Source organism: Lampris incognitus, chromosome 1 (genome assembly GCF_029633865.1).
Source record: "Lampris incognitus isolate fLamInc1 chromosome 1, fLamInc1.hap2, whole genome shotgun sequence".
NCBI classification, from domain to species: Eukaryota; Metazoa; Chordata; class Actinopteri; order Lampriformes; family Lampridae; genus Lampris; species Lampris incognitus.
Genome location: NC_079211.1, coordinates 5,307,764 through 5,323,841, shown reverse-complemented (window position 1 = coordinate 5,323,841; position 16,078 = coordinate 5,307,764). Strand labels below are relative to the sequence as shown.

Below are 16,078 nucleotides of genomic sequence, written 5' to 3'. Positions count from 1 at the left end.
TGCTCTCTTCTATCGTTTGCATTTTTTTGTGAACACCCCACTGAATCCAGTTCTCTGGCTAATGATTTAACTGCTTTAGCTAGAGACCTTTATAGACGGTGTACAGAGTAAGTACACATACAGTTTAACCTGATTTGTCTGTTGTGTAGAGATGAATTCCAAACACTGGCATAATATATGTATAACTTTACTCTTTTAGCAGATGCTTTTATCTAAAGTGACTTAGAAGAGCTTTAGCGGGCATCCGGGTGGCATGATGGTCTATTCTGCTGCCTACTAACACAGGGATCGACGGTTCGAATCCCTGTGTTACCTGCGGCTTGGTCGGGCGTCCCTACAGACACAATTGGCCGTGTCTGTGGGTGGGAAGCCGGATGTGGGTATGTGTCCTGGTCGCTGCACTAGCGCCTCCTCTGGTCGGTCGGGGCGCCTGTTCGGGGGGAGGGGGAACTGGGGGGATTAGCGTGATCCTCCCACGCGCTACGTCCCCCTGGTGAAACTCCTCACTGTCAGGTGAAAGAAGCAGCTGGCGACTCCACATGTATGGGAGGAGGCATGTGGTAGTCTGCAGCCCTCCCCGGATCGGCAGAGGGGGTGGAGCCGCAACCGGGACAGCTTGGAAGAGTGGGGTAATTGGCCGGATACAATTGGGGAGAAAAAAAGGGGGGGGGGATCCAAAAAAACAGTTTCAGCAATGAGCAGATAGATTCAGCTGGTATCCACTGGTATCACAGAGCGCTATACAGTTCTCATGTCAGTACATGTCCAGTAGCATGCATCTAGTTTGACTGCACCTGAGCTCATCAGTCGGCGGGCAATAGGATAATCAATTAACAAAGTAGATTCACATTGCCACAAGTCAGAAAACTGGCAATCTCAGCTGTCAAGGTCAAGTGGAAAAAGCTCTGTAGTAATGGTGTTTAAGTAGTACAAGCACGACAGCAACCGCCGGTGCCAATTCAAATCCATAACGAAATGCCACCAGAGTCCAATTTAAGGATCAAGGTAGGTCTTGAAGAAGAAAGTTTTTTTAAGCTTTTTTTTTCAAGGACGTGAGCGAGTAAGCATAGGGTGCTGACAAAAGTCCATTATTTGAAACGGTGTGTATGTGTTTTTCATCAGGTTTGTTGGTGGGAACCCTGGATGTTGTCCTGGATTCCAGTGCCAGAGTGGCTCCTTACAGAATCCTTCTGCAGACTGGAGACTCCCAGGTCTACTGGAGCATTGCATGTGGTGGGTCCAGATTACATGTAGGCCAAGCCTGTTGGAGACCAATTATTCCAGTAAACACTTATTGTAGAGGACACTTATTGCTTGGGACACTCTTGCCCCTTATCCACGTTTGTTTATAAACGGACTAACGGAGCCACTAGTGTCTGACGAGCTGTGTGCAATTTGTTGATCCGAGCCGGTACAATGCAGTAGGGAAGTGCCATTAGTGCCGAGCCAAGGCCAGCAACAAGGAGATCAGATTTCAGTAGCGTTGGTGGGGGTGGGGGGGTGCATACAGCGCATAGTGTGTTTGTTTTGTTTGCGGGTGACGAGAGAGAGACGAGACATGGCAGAGTTACTGTCAAAGAAAACGAAAACTGCGCCAATATGACAACTTTGGGCTCCCGGTCTGGGAATATGCTGGACAGAGACAAACTAGTGTTGCAGAACTCAAATACAATTTATTAAACGACGGGGCAGGAAGTGGGGCTGAGTTAAACTGAGGTTCTTCCTGTTTGAGGTCCTTCTTTACGGTGCGCTGGGAGACTTAACAGGGCTCGCTCTGGAAGACAGAAAGTAGAGGGAGTGAGACACGAGAGGGAAAAAGGGCACCAAGTCGTCTTTGCCATTCATCCGTTGTCCATGCACGTCTCTCGCTCCGCTGTCTGGTTGCCGGGTTCACTCGTTCTCCAATGCCGCCATCACAGAACATGGTAAAATAACCCATGTCTCCGTTTTCAACAAGCTAGTCTCACATTTCTCCACTCTACTCCCTCTCTCCCCCCCCAAGTCTTGGTCTGTCTGGCTTGTGTAGAGTGATTGCACACTAGCTGCCGCTGGTGGTTCATTGGATATGGCCGTCAGCTGCTTTCTCTGCAGGTCTGCCAGAGGTAGGCGTGGTAGTATATGGAGTTCAGGACTACTCCCCCATGGCATCCTTCTAGGTGAGCCCTCAAACAACATTTTGGATACGAAGCTGATGAAAGAGGTGAGCCGAAAAACAGACAAGGCAGTGTGTAAACACTACACTTCTTGTTTAGTGTTGGCAAACCAGCTTAGAGGTGCATTACTGCCACCAACTGGACTGGAGTTGCTATACTGTCACCCAGTCTCCTTATGTTCCACTCGGGGCAGCTGCTGTGTCAAATGCAACACCTAGTGGTCCAGTGTTTGGCTTAATATCAAACCAGTTTCAAAATGTTTACATCGACCCAACCCTAGTAGTAACCTTTATTTACATGTTTTTGAGCTGAAAACTGATATTTCATTTCTTCTGGGGTAAAACAAATAATGATCAATCGTCACCATTCGATGAGCATCATACATCATATGAGGGCATCAGAGACATGATGAGGTCCGCTGAAGCATGTCCTGCCATCCCACTCTTTATAAACTTCAACTTGTGGCCAAGCCTGAATCAGATTTACTTCCATTGTTTCACATTTTCAGCACTCAAGTTCTTCCATAACACTTAACAAGGAGATCCTTACTCTTTAGCTTAGGAATCAGGAAGTTTTATTTGTCATTTCATTCCATGAACCTGTGCACATGAAATGAAACAAAACATCGTTTCCCCCAGCCCACAGCAGTGCAACACAAACACAAAAACACGTATCCATACTACAAGAACACATATATCCAAACTACAAAAAAAACCTGCAAAAACTACAAAACATATATATCCAACATATCAAAAAAAAGAAAAGAAAAAAAATTCACTGTTCCAGAGAGTGAACGCCAGCATAACTGTCGGAACTGCTGGTTTGCATGGGCTAGCACTTAGCTTAGCCTGCCCCGCTTCCACGTCCTGTCAGACAGTGCTCGGTGTTTTCTCCTCGGGGGGCAGCGCCAGGCGGGGCCGTGGTCCCTGGGCCCACCGGACGCAGCAGACCAAGCTCTACCAGCCGATCCAACGCCAGCTGTCCCAGCCAGACACCCCTAACACACCTCCCCACACCCCACACAATGACACCAAAAACACAGTCAAGGCTAGGCGAGACCACCCTCAGTGTTATTGGAACTGCCGGTCTGCGTGGGCTAGCAGTTAGCTTAGCCTGTCCCGCTTCCGTGTCCTGTCAGTGCGCCCTCGGTGTTTCCTCTACAGGCACAGCTCCAGGCAGGGCCGTGGTCCTGGGCCCACGATTAGCTTAGCGATTGTATTTAGTCATTCAAGAAACCAAATATTATTTTTGTGTTCATTCTAGCTTTAATTAAGCCAATGTTCGTCTTACCCGGTCAAAACATCTCAACAGCGGTATACGGAGACTGGAGAGTGTCTCCAACCATGGTGAAGATGACTGGTAGTATTTTGGAGCCTGACTCCACCATACACATGGAATTAAGTATTCATCAATTGAGGAAAATCACCGCTTTATGTTTTAAGGAGCAGTTTCATTCCTCTGTTGGAGCATGGGTCTAGATAACACAAAAACAGTTGTCAGGTTTGTTGTGGACAGTGTTGACTGAATGACTTCCTAAAAAAAAAACCCTTGGGATTAATGTGCTTGGTCATAACTAATCAGTGACAGTGTATCAAGGCGGTTCCAAACTTTTAGGATCATTATGTCACATGCAAAGCTCTATAAGAAAGGCTCTCTGCTGCCTCTTGTGTCAAAATGTGGTAATACTGGTAATAAACAATATTAATGAGCAGTCATGATAGTTTGAAAATACTAACAAGTTTCCAGAATTGTTGATAAGACAAGTTGTTGCTGTGTGTAGCTTGTTGCTGTTTGGTGCAAGTGTTTATTATGCATCTGTATCTCTTAACTGTCCACGTCTGCTCCCGCAGGTTCCTCACGAAAGGAGATCACAGCTCACTGGGAGTGGTTGGAGGCCAACCTCCTCCAGACCCTCTCAATATTTGAAAATGACGAGGACATCACTACCTTTGTCAAGGGCAAAATTTCAGTATGTGATTTTTCTCTTAAGCAGAGTAACACAACCTTTTAATAACTCGCCAATTAAAATGAGTTTGACTTCATGACAGATTATGTCAGTGGCAGAGGGTCAGTAGCACAGCACTCCTGCTCTCGCGGAGCTCTTGAGCATCGGCAGGGAATAGAAACTCATGGACAGTTGTTCAGATGATGTGACTCGCAATTTACTTTTCCGAATCAGATCCAGGATCTGTTTAACCTGTCAAGTAGGTTTTCATGGACCAGGGATTTGACTTGATGTGCTACTCACAGTGGCATTTAGGCATAAGAAACAATTAAAGAGAAGTAACATGAACATGGAGTATAACCTTCCAATGACTAATGTACAGTTCTCAGGTGTAGTTTGCAGTACACACAGTCATATGACTGCTGTCTGTGTGTGTCAGGGTATCATTGCAGAGGAGAACAGGAGCAAGCAGCAGCAGGAAGACGAGGACTGCAGTAAGTTCCGGGAGGCCGAGCTTAAGATGAGGAAGCTGTTTGGGATGCCAGACGAGGAGAAACTTGTCAACTACTATTCCTGCAGCTACTGGAAGGGTCGTGTCCCACGCCAGGGTTGGCTATACCTCAGTGTCAATCACCTGTGCTTCTACTCCTTCTTGCTGGGGAAAGAAGGTGCTATTTTAAACTGTTTTTGAATGAATAACCACATTTACATCCAAATATTTTTATAAGAATTTTGTCATTGGGTGTCTGGGTAGCGTAGGGGTCTATTCCGTTGCCTACCAACACGGGGATCGCCGGTTCGAATCCCCGTGTTACCTCTGGCTTGGTCGGGCATCCCTACAGATACAATTGGCTGTGTGTGGGTGGGAAGCCGGATGTGGGTATGTGTCCTGGTTGCTGCACTAGCGCCTCCTCTGGTCGGTCAGAGCGCCTGTCGGGGGGAGGGGACTGGGGTAATAGCGTGATCCTCCCACGTGCTGCATCCCCCTGGCGAAACTCCTCACTGTCAGGTGAAAAGAAGCGGCTGGTGACTCCACATGTATGGGAGGAGACATGTGGTAGTCTGCAGCCCTCCCCAGATCAGCAGAGGGGGTGGAGCAGAGACCGGGACGGCTCAGAAGAGTGGGGTAATTGGTCAGATATATTTGGGGAGAAAAGGGGGGAAAATTTCAAAATAAATAAAAGAATGTTGTCATTTCAAACCAAAAAGGGCTTGATGGAAACAGCACATAACAAATAAAATCCCCAAAATGTGAATTACATTTTTTACACTCCCTTGAGGTGGAAAAACTTTTAATTCGACAAAAACAAATGTGGTAAATTGCGACGGTAAGGCATATGTCAAATAAAACAATGGAATGCTGATCTGTGAGCTCATCTTACTTGGTTCATCTTACTGGTGGGTGTGGAAGTATGGACATGTGACATAAGACCAATTAAAACCATGTTCAGGGTTTTACTCTGATGAAACCGATCTGATGAAAACGCACCTTAATTTGGATGATTTGTAACATCATTATTTGCTTGAAATTTATTTTACGGTTGGCTGGAAACACGGCTTATGTCATTGTAGCTGACATTTAGCTGGTCAGATCATCCATCCATTGTCCATACCCTTATCCTGCTCTCAGGGTTGCGGGGATGCTGGAGCCTATCCCAGCAGTCACTGAGCGGCAGGAAGGGAGACACCCTGGACAGATCACCAGGTCGTCACACAGGGCCGACACACACACACACACACATTCACACCTAGGGACAATTTAGTATGGCCGATTCACCTGAATTACATGTCTTTGGACTGTGGGAGGGAACCGGAGCCCCCGGAGGAAACCCACACAGACATGGGGAGAACATGCAAACTCCACACAGGACGACTTGGGACGACCCCCACGGTTGGACTACCCTGGGGCTCGAACCCAGGACCTTCTTGCTGTGAGGTGGCCGCGCTAACTACTGTGCCACCCCCTGGTCAGATCAGTTGTTGGTTAAATCTTCATTCATCTTGCTTAGTAGTCAACACTGTTGCCTCATTAAAATGTGTTTTTTCCATTATGGCACTGAGGCTGCAGCGCACCGCAACTGCTGGCAAAGAGTTGTATGCAGGGTTATTTTTTGTGTTTCCTCGCATTGGAGCTGAAATCAGGACTAGGAAGTCCCACAGAAAAACTAAAATGACTACAACAGAACGCTATGCAACAGCATCTGTCTATTTAATCCACATTTGACGCATTTCCTCTGCTGGCTGCAACACGGATTCACACAGTTTAGTTGTGTTTTCAGGTGGAAAAAGACAAATGGCTGCTGGTTATGATGTGTGTGTGTGTGTGTGTGTGTGTGTGTGTGTGTGTGTGAGTGAGAGAGAGGTGGACTGGCGACCTGTTCCCAGGATGACTCCCTTGTTTTGTCCCAATGCATTCTGGGTGGGACTCCAGCTGCCTATGCCTCTGAAATGGTTTAGAAAATGCCTAAGTGCATCTTCTCTCATTCTGGATTCTTCTTTCCTGTCTTCTCACTCAGTCACTCTGGTGATTCAGTGGACGGACGTGACTCAGCTCGAGAAGAACGCCACGCTGCTCTTCCCGGAGAGCGTGTGTGTGAACACGCGCAACACGGAGCACTATTTCTCCATGTTCCTCAACATCAACGACACCTTCAAGCTGATGGAGCAGCTTGCCAACATCGCCATGAGGCAGCTGCTGGACAACGAGGGCTTCGCTGCCGACCGCTCCCTTCCCAAACCCTGCAAGATGCTCAAAAATGTCTCTGCACTCAAGAGGTTTGATTCTGTCTGCTGGATTCTATTTTTCATGTCTTGTATGGCAACAATCCAGAGAACTACCAGAAAGCTGGATATATACATTCATCAGTGTGGTATCATGTCACTGTAGCATAACATGGGAATGTATCTCGTAAATTCTGTCATTCCAAACTATCATTTTACTCGCGTTACGTGGATTTTGGCCACCTTTATTCCTAAAGAAAAGTAAAAAAAAACATGTAATGCTGCTGTGTTTTTTAACCCTGGAGACCATCATTTACTAGATCACCTGAACCGGCTGTTGCTTTGATTGTTAAAAGATGGCTCACTTGAAGTTTGGTAAACAATGTCAGTAAAATCTATATAGGCATGCAGGTACGATAATGAGCTCCTACCATCAGGCACCAGCATGTGGCCGGGGCCATTTTCTCATGTCAGATGTGTATTTATTGGTTTCAGGGATTTGGACGCGCGGGCCAAGAACGAGCGCTACCGAGCGCTGTTCCGCCTCACGCAGGATGAACGTCTGGACGGACACACAGACTGCACGCTGTGGACGCCCTTCACCAAGATGCACATTGTAGGACAGCTGTTTGTCTCCAATAACTACATCTGTTTCGCCAGCAGAGAAGAAGACCTCTGTCATCTCATCATTCCACTCAGAGAGGTACACACATGCATGTGCGCGCGCGCACACACACACTCACACATATCATATATCTTGCTTTAATTTGTATCTCTCAACTGTCCTGCGTTTCCTCTGTAGAATACAGATTACAGTGGCTGATGGATAATTTGTCCACATATTCAAAAACTTATTTAAGAGGTTGTCCTCACCAACATGAATAAATTCAGAAAAATATCTTTTCCTTTCCGTTTCGGCCTTCAATCCACATAAAGTGTTTCAGCCACCAAAAACAAAGCCTTTCGAAAACATTCTGCCAAGTGGATAAATTTAAAAATGCTGGTCTGGCAGTGTAGTGTGGATAGTGAAAACGGAGCTTTTCGAAAACGTTGACGTATGATCAGGGAAAAGCTGATCAGGTCATGTGATCGGGGAAAAGCTGATCAGGTCATGTGATCAGGGGAAAGCTGGTCAGGTCATGTGATCAGGGGAAAACTGATCAGGTCGTGATCAGGTGAAAGCTGATCAGGTCGTGATCAGGTGAAAGCTGATCAGGTCGTGATCAGCGGAAAGCTGATCAGGTCGTGTGATCGGGGAAAAGCTGATCAGGTCGTGATCAGGGAAAAACTGTCAGCTCAAGTGGCTTGCGCATACCCATACAAGAGATGCGTTTTTCTATTGTTTCAGTTTTTCAATGTGGACAGAGAACTTTTTGAAAATGATTGGAAAACGCTAGTGTGGACGGAAAACCTATCAGTTTTCGCCATAAAAATGTTGTTTGCAATTTTCGCCTGATCATTGTGGACATTGTTCAAACAAGACTAGTTAACAAACAGCAACATTTACTGAATCAGGACATTTGACCAAGAACATTGAGAAAGTAGTTACTGGTGGAGGACACGGCACATTACAACCAGTTTTCTCTTGTTATTGAATGGGAGCTGCCCAGTACAACAACAGTCCTTTGCTGCAGCCACTAACCTGTCTATCTGTCATGTCTCTGTCTGTCCTCCAGGTGTCTATTGTGGAGAAGGCAGACAGCAGCAGCGTGCTGCCCTGCCCAGTGTCCATCAGCACAAAGAACAAGATGACTTTCCTGTTTGCCAACCTCAAGGACAGAGACTTCCTGGTGCAGCGCATCTCTGACTTCCTGCAGCGCACCCCCGACAGCATGTGGAGCGATTTTAATCACCTGTCTCAAACTGGCCAATCTGTGAGTCAGTCACACCTCTCAGTCAATGACTAGACTGGATTACTCATTCTGGGCGAGCTTTTAGCTGTGCTCATCCTTATTTGAGATGTTTCTTCAGCAGCACGCCAACTTAATATACATGGACAAAATGTTATCTCACAAGATATTAATATTGTTTTAATCTTGATAATGCCAGATGATGGTCTAATCAGCATTATTCATTTAGGGTCACAGAAAAGTAGGCCAAACTGACTTTCCGATGACTGGCTAAACATTCTGATCTTTAGTCTTGTTAAGCTCGGGCACCTCTGGTACCTGAAAAGGACCAAACAAAATTCACCTCTTTGGTATCTAAATGGATTAAATGATCCATATAAATAATTTTTGACATTTGCAAAAGTTTGACTCTTCCTTCCATTCAAATTTATGTCTTGAAAGACATTTGTAAGCACAGGCTGTATAGAATGAACTCATACAGCTAACTTTAGATGTCTGAAGTTTTTGTTTTAAACATTAGATTCCTCACAGGTTGTGATGCCTGAAAGTATTTTATGCATTCATTTTGATTCTCTTTTACAAAGATGATGTACTTTGCCCTCCTCTCCCCAGGCCTCTGGTCTCAGCTCCTCCCTCCCCTCCCACCTCCCATCGTCCTCCTCAGGAGCTCCTGATGACTCCTGTCAGGGGGAACGTTACTACCACTCTGGCCTGCCCACAGCCACCCAGGGGCTCCTACAGATCTACCAGAGGGATGCCCCAGAGGACCTGGGACCCAAGGCTGTGAGTTACCCCATCCCCTCTCTTTTTCACTATCTAGTTTTAAACTCCCAACCGTTGCTGAAATATCTGGTCTTATTCACTTATTCGCAAATCCAAATCATCTGCCTGTCAGTTAGACCCTCTTCCTACTCATTTAGTAAAAGCCTGTCTACCTTCTCCATCCGCTTTAATAACTGATATCATACATTCCTCGCTTACCTCTGGTCTGTTCCCTCATTTCTCAAAACAGCTGCAATAACTCCAATATTCAAGAAACCTGGTGCAAATCCCAACAATTTGAATAATTTTCGCCCAATCTCAAATTTACCATTTTGAAAGAGCAGTCGCATCTCAGGTACACGCTCACTTGACTCACAACAATCTGTTTGAACAATTCCAGTCAGGTTTTCGCTCCATGCACAGTATGGAGACAGCCTTGGTGAAAATCACTAATGATCTGTTGATGGTAGCTGACTCTGGGCTCCTAACCATACTTGTCCTTGATCTGAGTGCAGCCTTTGGTACCTAGTAGGTACTAAATCTATTTTGGCTAAACCTGATAGTTTTTCTCTGACCATTGACAATTCTATAGTTCCTCCATCGCCTGAGGTTAAGAGTCTGGGTGTCATCTTGGACAGCACATTATCTTTTAAAGCTCACATCAGCAATGTTACTTGGTTTGCATACTTCCACCTATGCAATATTAATCGTCTTCACCCGTCACTTACACCTAACAGCACCGCCATACTCATTCACACCCCGGTTACATCACGTATTGACTACTGCAATTCTATCCTCTTGGGTCTTCCCCTCAAGTGTCTTCATAAACTTCAGTTGGTCCAGAATTCAGCTGCCGGTATTATCACCAGAACTCCTTCCATCGATCATATCCCTCCTGTTCTTCAGCAACTCCATTGGCTCCCTGTTAAATACTGTATGGACTTCAAGAACCTGCTCCTCGCCTTTAAGGCCCCTAATAACCTAGCTCCTTCATATCTTTCTGAACTCTTTCATATCCACACACCCTCCACGCACTCTCAGATCCTCTTCTGCTCTCCAACTCACTATGCCATCGGCCCACTTGACTACCATGGAGTCTAGAGCCTTCAGTCATTCTGCCTCCCGCCTATGGACCTCTCTCCCACAAGACATTCACAACATTGACTCTCTTTCGACCTTCAAATACCGTCTCAAAACGCACCTTTTCAAACTGACATATTCACTCTGATCCATGCTTCATTGAGTTTTGTGCAGATGACGCTGCTTCTTTGGACATTTTTAAAAGACTGCTGAAAACCTACTACCTTTTTAATAAGGGCTATGGTCTGTCGTCTTTTGATCTTTGTTTTATTCCTTCTTTTGTTATTTTTATCTAACGTGAAGCATCCTTGGGTTCCTTGAAAGGCACTATACAAAACTAAGTTGTTGTTACTCATCTTTTGTATTAACTTTTTATGGTCTACCCTGCTTTATTTTGACTTTATGCTATCTGATACAGTGCTGCTGGTTTTTTAACTGTGTTCTGTAAGATGTCCTTGAGTGCTCTGAAAGGCGCCCACAAATAAAATGTATTATTATTATCATTATCATTATTATTATTATTATCCACTTGCTTTCAAATGGAACTTTCAATTGCACTTGTTGTATTATTTGTAGTACTATACATCTGCTGGAGGTAGTAGTAGTAGTAGTAGTAGTAGTAGTATAGTAGCAACATGATGGTGCTTTTACAACTTATTTTAGGGGTATAAAGTGAAGGAGATCTTCTATTTTATTGACATTAGGTGATGATTTTCAGATAAAGGCCTCCTTTATTTCAAATTCAATTTATAAGGTGTTTGAAGGCTAAACAGCCATTTATTAGAAACACATTGTTAAAGTTTTTTTTCCACCACAATAATACGGAACTTTGTGATATAATAAAATATGAATAAAGTTATCAAATATAATCTAAAATAATATAATCAAATATAATTTAGTGTAACATATATACCATGATTTAATGAATTCTCATCTGACATTGTGTAATGTAATCTAATCTAATATCACCAAAACATTCTATGTTTTAATCTAGCATGATCAAATGCAGTCCAATCCAACATTATGTAATGTAATGTACTGTATTCTAACGGCAAACAATCTAATTTTATTTGATCCATGACTTTCTCAACTGATGGTCTTTTTTTCTTTTCTTTTTTTTTTCATTTGAGGTCTTTCATATGATAAAGTCATGCTGACATATTTCCTTCTCCTTTCTCTTTCACTTCCCATCAGGCGAAAGAGAAGATGAAAGAGGAGTCGTGGAACATCCACTTCTTTGAATTTGGTCGGGGTGTGTGCATGTACCGCACTTCTAAAACCAGAGAGCTTGTGCTGAACGGTATCCCAGAGAGTTTGAAGGGGGAGCTCTGGCTGCTCTTCTCAGGTAACAGACTGACATGTGATATGAAACCCACATGAGCTGAGTAGACTTGATGGAGAATAATGTGTACTATTAGACTTTTCATCATGGGGCCCATTTTTAGCGTGGTGATGCTGCCGTTTAATACTATTGATAAGCAATATGACTACCTTTTGCAGTGAGAGGGTGTCACTAACCCATCTTATTGTGAATCGCAAATCCTCCACCATGTTGAGTCAAGTCAGTTTTTATTCGTTGAGTTGCTATTTGAAAAAAGTTCACTTGCACAAGAAATCAGTATACAAACAAGTGGCATTTAACACGAGAAAGAAAAATGTTTGGATTGTTAAATTTTGTAAATCTGGATTAGGGTTAGTTTATTTCTCTCACATACTTCTTGTTGGAGGGCAGCACGATGGCGCAGTGGTTAGCGCAGTCGCCTCACAGCAAGAAGGTTCTGGGTTCGAGCCCCGGGGTAGTCCAACCTTGGGCGTCGTCCCGGGTTGTCCTCTGTGTGGAGTTTGCATGTTCTCCCCATGTCTGCGTGGTTTCCTGTCTTGCTCCGGTTTCCTCCCACAGTCCAAAGACATGTAGGTCAGGTGAATCGACCATACTAAATTGTCCCTAGGTGTGTGTGTGTGTGTCGGCCCTGTGATGGCCTGGTGGCCTGTCCAGGGTGTCTCCCCACCTGCCGCCCAATGACTGCTGGGATAGGCTCCAGCATCCCCATGACCCTGAGAGCAGGATAAGCGGTTTGGATAATGGATGGATGGACTTCTTGTTGGAACAAATCTGAGAAAAAGTTAAGAGAATGTTCTTAGGCTTATTGTCTTGTTTAAGTGATCTTTTACTCAAGACCTAAAAACGGATATCTTTGAATATGAAGTGTCAAATCATTTCAGTTTGCTCAGTCATCTAGTGGATCCTCAGCTTCAGGCTGCCATCACAGAAAAGATACAGGAAAAATATTGGATTTGAGAACTTTTCATTCCCTTCTACAAACTGAAAGTTGTCTATGTTCTTTTATGTGTTTTTCCTGTGTGAGAATAACAGGAGGAACCAGATCTTAGATGAGTTTAAACAGCCTGCTCTGAAATTGATTTATAACCAAAAGACTCCACCTCTCAAGGGGCCCAAAACGAGATGGCAACCCATCCGGGTTATTACGCCGACCTGGTGGAGCAGGCCATGGGCCGCTGCTCTCTGGCCACGGAGGAGATCGAGAGAGACCTCCACCGCTCCATGCCCGAGCATCGAGCCTTCCAGAATGAGATGGGCATCGCCGCACTGCGCCGTGTCCTCACTGCCTACGCCCACCGAAACCCCGGCATTGGATACTGCCAGGTACGACACTGCCAACTTTCCTTCCGATTATGTGGCTGGTTTGACCTCCTCTAGTTTGAATCAGAAGGAACACTAGTGATAGGAGTCCTGCATCTGTAAATCTTAGTGCAATTATCCGGTCATGTCAGAAAAGTCCCCAAGAAGAAGTACTGTTGAGCCCTTTCCTACTTAACACTTGACAACTGAACTTGCCTGTTTTCTGATTTGTGGCAGTGCATGTCTGCTATGTACTCTTCTATTCCTCTATTCTAATATTCTTCTATTCCCTGCCTCATGATGCTCTAATACAAACTTGCACTCGATACACTTGACTTGATTTGTGTTCTTGGCTATGATATGATGACCATGTAGTGCTCTATTAGACCAGACCAACACCAGACCTCTGAGTCACTCGCCAAATTAGAAATCAGAAACCCTTTATTTGTCATTTCATTTCTTGCACTTGCGCACATGAAATGAAATGAAACATTGTTTGCCCCAGCCCACAGCAGAGCAACAACACAAACACAAAAAACACATCCAGAAACTACAAGAACACATATATTCAAACCAACACATATATCTAAACTAAACAAAACAAAACAAAAAAATCACTGTTCAGGGTACCCAAAACCACGTGTTTCTCTGAAATCACGCTCACATCTGCCGTAAGTCTCCAGTTCATCCATCTTGTTGCGAATGGATTGTATGTTCGAGAGAAGAATAATTGGGAGCAGTGGGAGCTGGCGTCTGTTGCTTAGTCCATATTTCCTCAGTCTGTATTGAACGCCTCCCCTCCTCCCTCTCTTCCTCCGGTTCTTTTTGGACAATGTTCCGCTCACTGCAGCATTTATGCTACTACTTCGTAGTGATCGGGGAATGTGTAAAGGTTGTCACTTACTGCCAGTGGTCAAAGGGCAAGGAGTAACTCATGGCTGTAGGTGATTATGTTGACAGCCTCGCCACTGCCATCATGGAGTCCACAGGGAAATCGGCTTAGAAAAGTCCAAAGTGCAGCAAAGACCCCCCCAAGTAGATTCCTCTCATGATTAAAAACAACCCTTCCTGCAGAAATTTAGGTCAAAGCAACAAAGTCTCTCTCTCTCTCTCTCTCTCTCTCTCTCTCTCTCTCTCCTCTCTCTCTCTCTCTCTCTCTCTCTCTCTCTCTCTCTCTCTCTCTCTCTCTCTCTCTCTCTCTCTCTCTCTCTCTCTCCTCTCTCTCTCTCTCTCTCTCTCTCTCTCTCTCTCTCTCTCTCTCTCTCTCTCTCTCTCTCTCTCTCTCTCTCTCTCTCTCTCTCTCTCTCTCTCTCTCTCTCTCTCTCTCTCTCTCTCTCTCTCTCTCTCTCTCCATTTTCTTTCTTTCTCCCCCTCCAGGCAATGAACATAGTGACATCAGTGCTCTTGCTCTACTGTAATGAGGAAGAGGCTTTCTGGCTGCTGGTGGCGCTGTGTGAGAGGATGCTACCAGACTACTACAACACCAGGGTCGTAGGTCAGTGTTGTGTGTGTGTTTGTCTTTGCACTTTTGGTTGAAAACATCCCCAAAGCCAGAAGACTATGAGTCAAGCTTCATAACTTTTGTAATTTTTGATAATGGCTTAATACAGATAAAATTGACTTGACTACTATAAGGAACTCCATAGTCAAAGGGTGGTCATAATGATGTCATGTCATTGTTTAGCGCGATGAGATGGTAAGTGACAGGTAACATACTTGTAGCGACGTTGCAATCTAAGGTGGGCATCCGGTTAGCAATGCGGTCTATTCCATTGCCTACCAACACGGGGATCGCCAGTTCGAATCCCCGTGTTACCTCCGGCTTTGTAGTTGGTCGGGCGTCCCTACAGACACAGTTGGCCGTGTTTGTGGGTGGGAAGCCGGATGTGGGTATGTGTCCTGGTTGCTGCACTAGCGCCTCCTCTGGTCGGTCGGGGCGCCTGTTCGGGGGGGAGGGGAACGGGGGAATAGCGTGATCCTCCCACGCGCTGCATCCCCCTGGCGAAACTCCTCACTGTCAGGTAAAAAGAAGCGGCTGGCGACTCCACATGTATTGGAGGAGGCATGTGGTTGTCTGCAGCCCTCCCTGGATCGGCAGAGGGGAGGAGCAGCAACCGGGACGGCTCAACAGAGTGAGGTAATTGGCTGGATACAACCCGGGAGAAAAAGGGGGAAAAAAAATTTGTTCTCCATTGACTTGTCTGGCACAGGCCTGAAAATAAAGGGCTGTATCTCTTTAGCTTAAACCAGACTGCAATTCCATAAGGTGTTTTTGATCCCTAAGTTCAGGTTTATTCCAAATAATTCGAATTGCGAGAAATCCGCATAGACTCCAATCCCTATAGTACCGTTCTCTCGTTCGTTCTTTTGCTTTTGGTTTAATCGACTTCTCCGGCGGCTGTACTGACAATATGATAGAAACCATTTCATCTTTAGTTTGGAATATCCATCCATCCATCCATCCATTATCCAAACCGCTTATCCTACTCAGGGTCGCGGGGATGCTGAAGCCTATCCCAGCCGTCATTGGGTGGCAGGCGGGGAGACACCCTGGACAGGCCACCAGGCCATCACACAGGGCCCATACAGACACACACACACACACACACACACACACACACACCACACACACACACACACACACACACACACACACACACACACATTCACACCTAGGGACAATTTAGTACAGGGGATTCACCTGACCTACATGTCTTTGGACTGTGGGAGGAAACCGGAGCCTCCGGAGGAAACCCACGCAGACACGGGGAGAAATGCAAACTCCACACAGAGGATGACCCCGGGACGACCCCAAAGGTTGGACTACCCCCGGGGCTCGAACCCAGGACCTTCTTGCTGTGAGGCGGCCACGCTAACTACTGCGCCACCAAGCTGCCCTAGTTTGGGATATAACAGCTGAATAATG

At 45.4% G+C, this 16,078-nt stretch overlaps 1 protein-coding gene across 1 annotated transcript in view; it reads left to right on the top strand.

Moving 5' to 3' along the window:
• Positions 1 to 16,078, top strand: part of LOC130114971 (TBC1 domain family member 9B) — a 49,605-nt gene that overhangs the window by 8,848 nt on the left and 24,679 nt on the right. The window contains exons 2-11 of the mRNA XM_056282759.1: positions 1,123 to 1,233; positions 4,004 to 4,122; positions 4,538 to 4,766; positions 6,615 to 6,873; positions 7,315 to 7,522; positions 8,496 to 8,693; positions 9,282 to 9,452; positions 11,706 to 11,856; positions 12,962 to 13,176; positions 14,530 to 14,647. Coding sequence (XP_056138734.1) covers positions 1,123 to 1,233; positions 4,004 to 4,122; positions 4,538 to 4,766; positions 6,615 to 6,873; positions 7,315 to 7,522; positions 8,496 to 8,693; positions 9,282 to 9,452; positions 11,706 to 11,856; positions 12,962 to 13,176; positions 14,530 to 14,647 — 1,779 coding nt within the window. The remainder of the gene's footprint in view (positions 1 to 1,122; positions 1,234 to 4,003; positions 4,123 to 4,537; positions 4,767 to 6,614; positions 6,874 to 7,314; positions 7,523 to 8,495; positions 8,694 to 9,281; positions 9,453 to 11,705; positions 11,857 to 12,961; positions 13,177 to 14,529; positions 14,648 to 16,078) is intronic.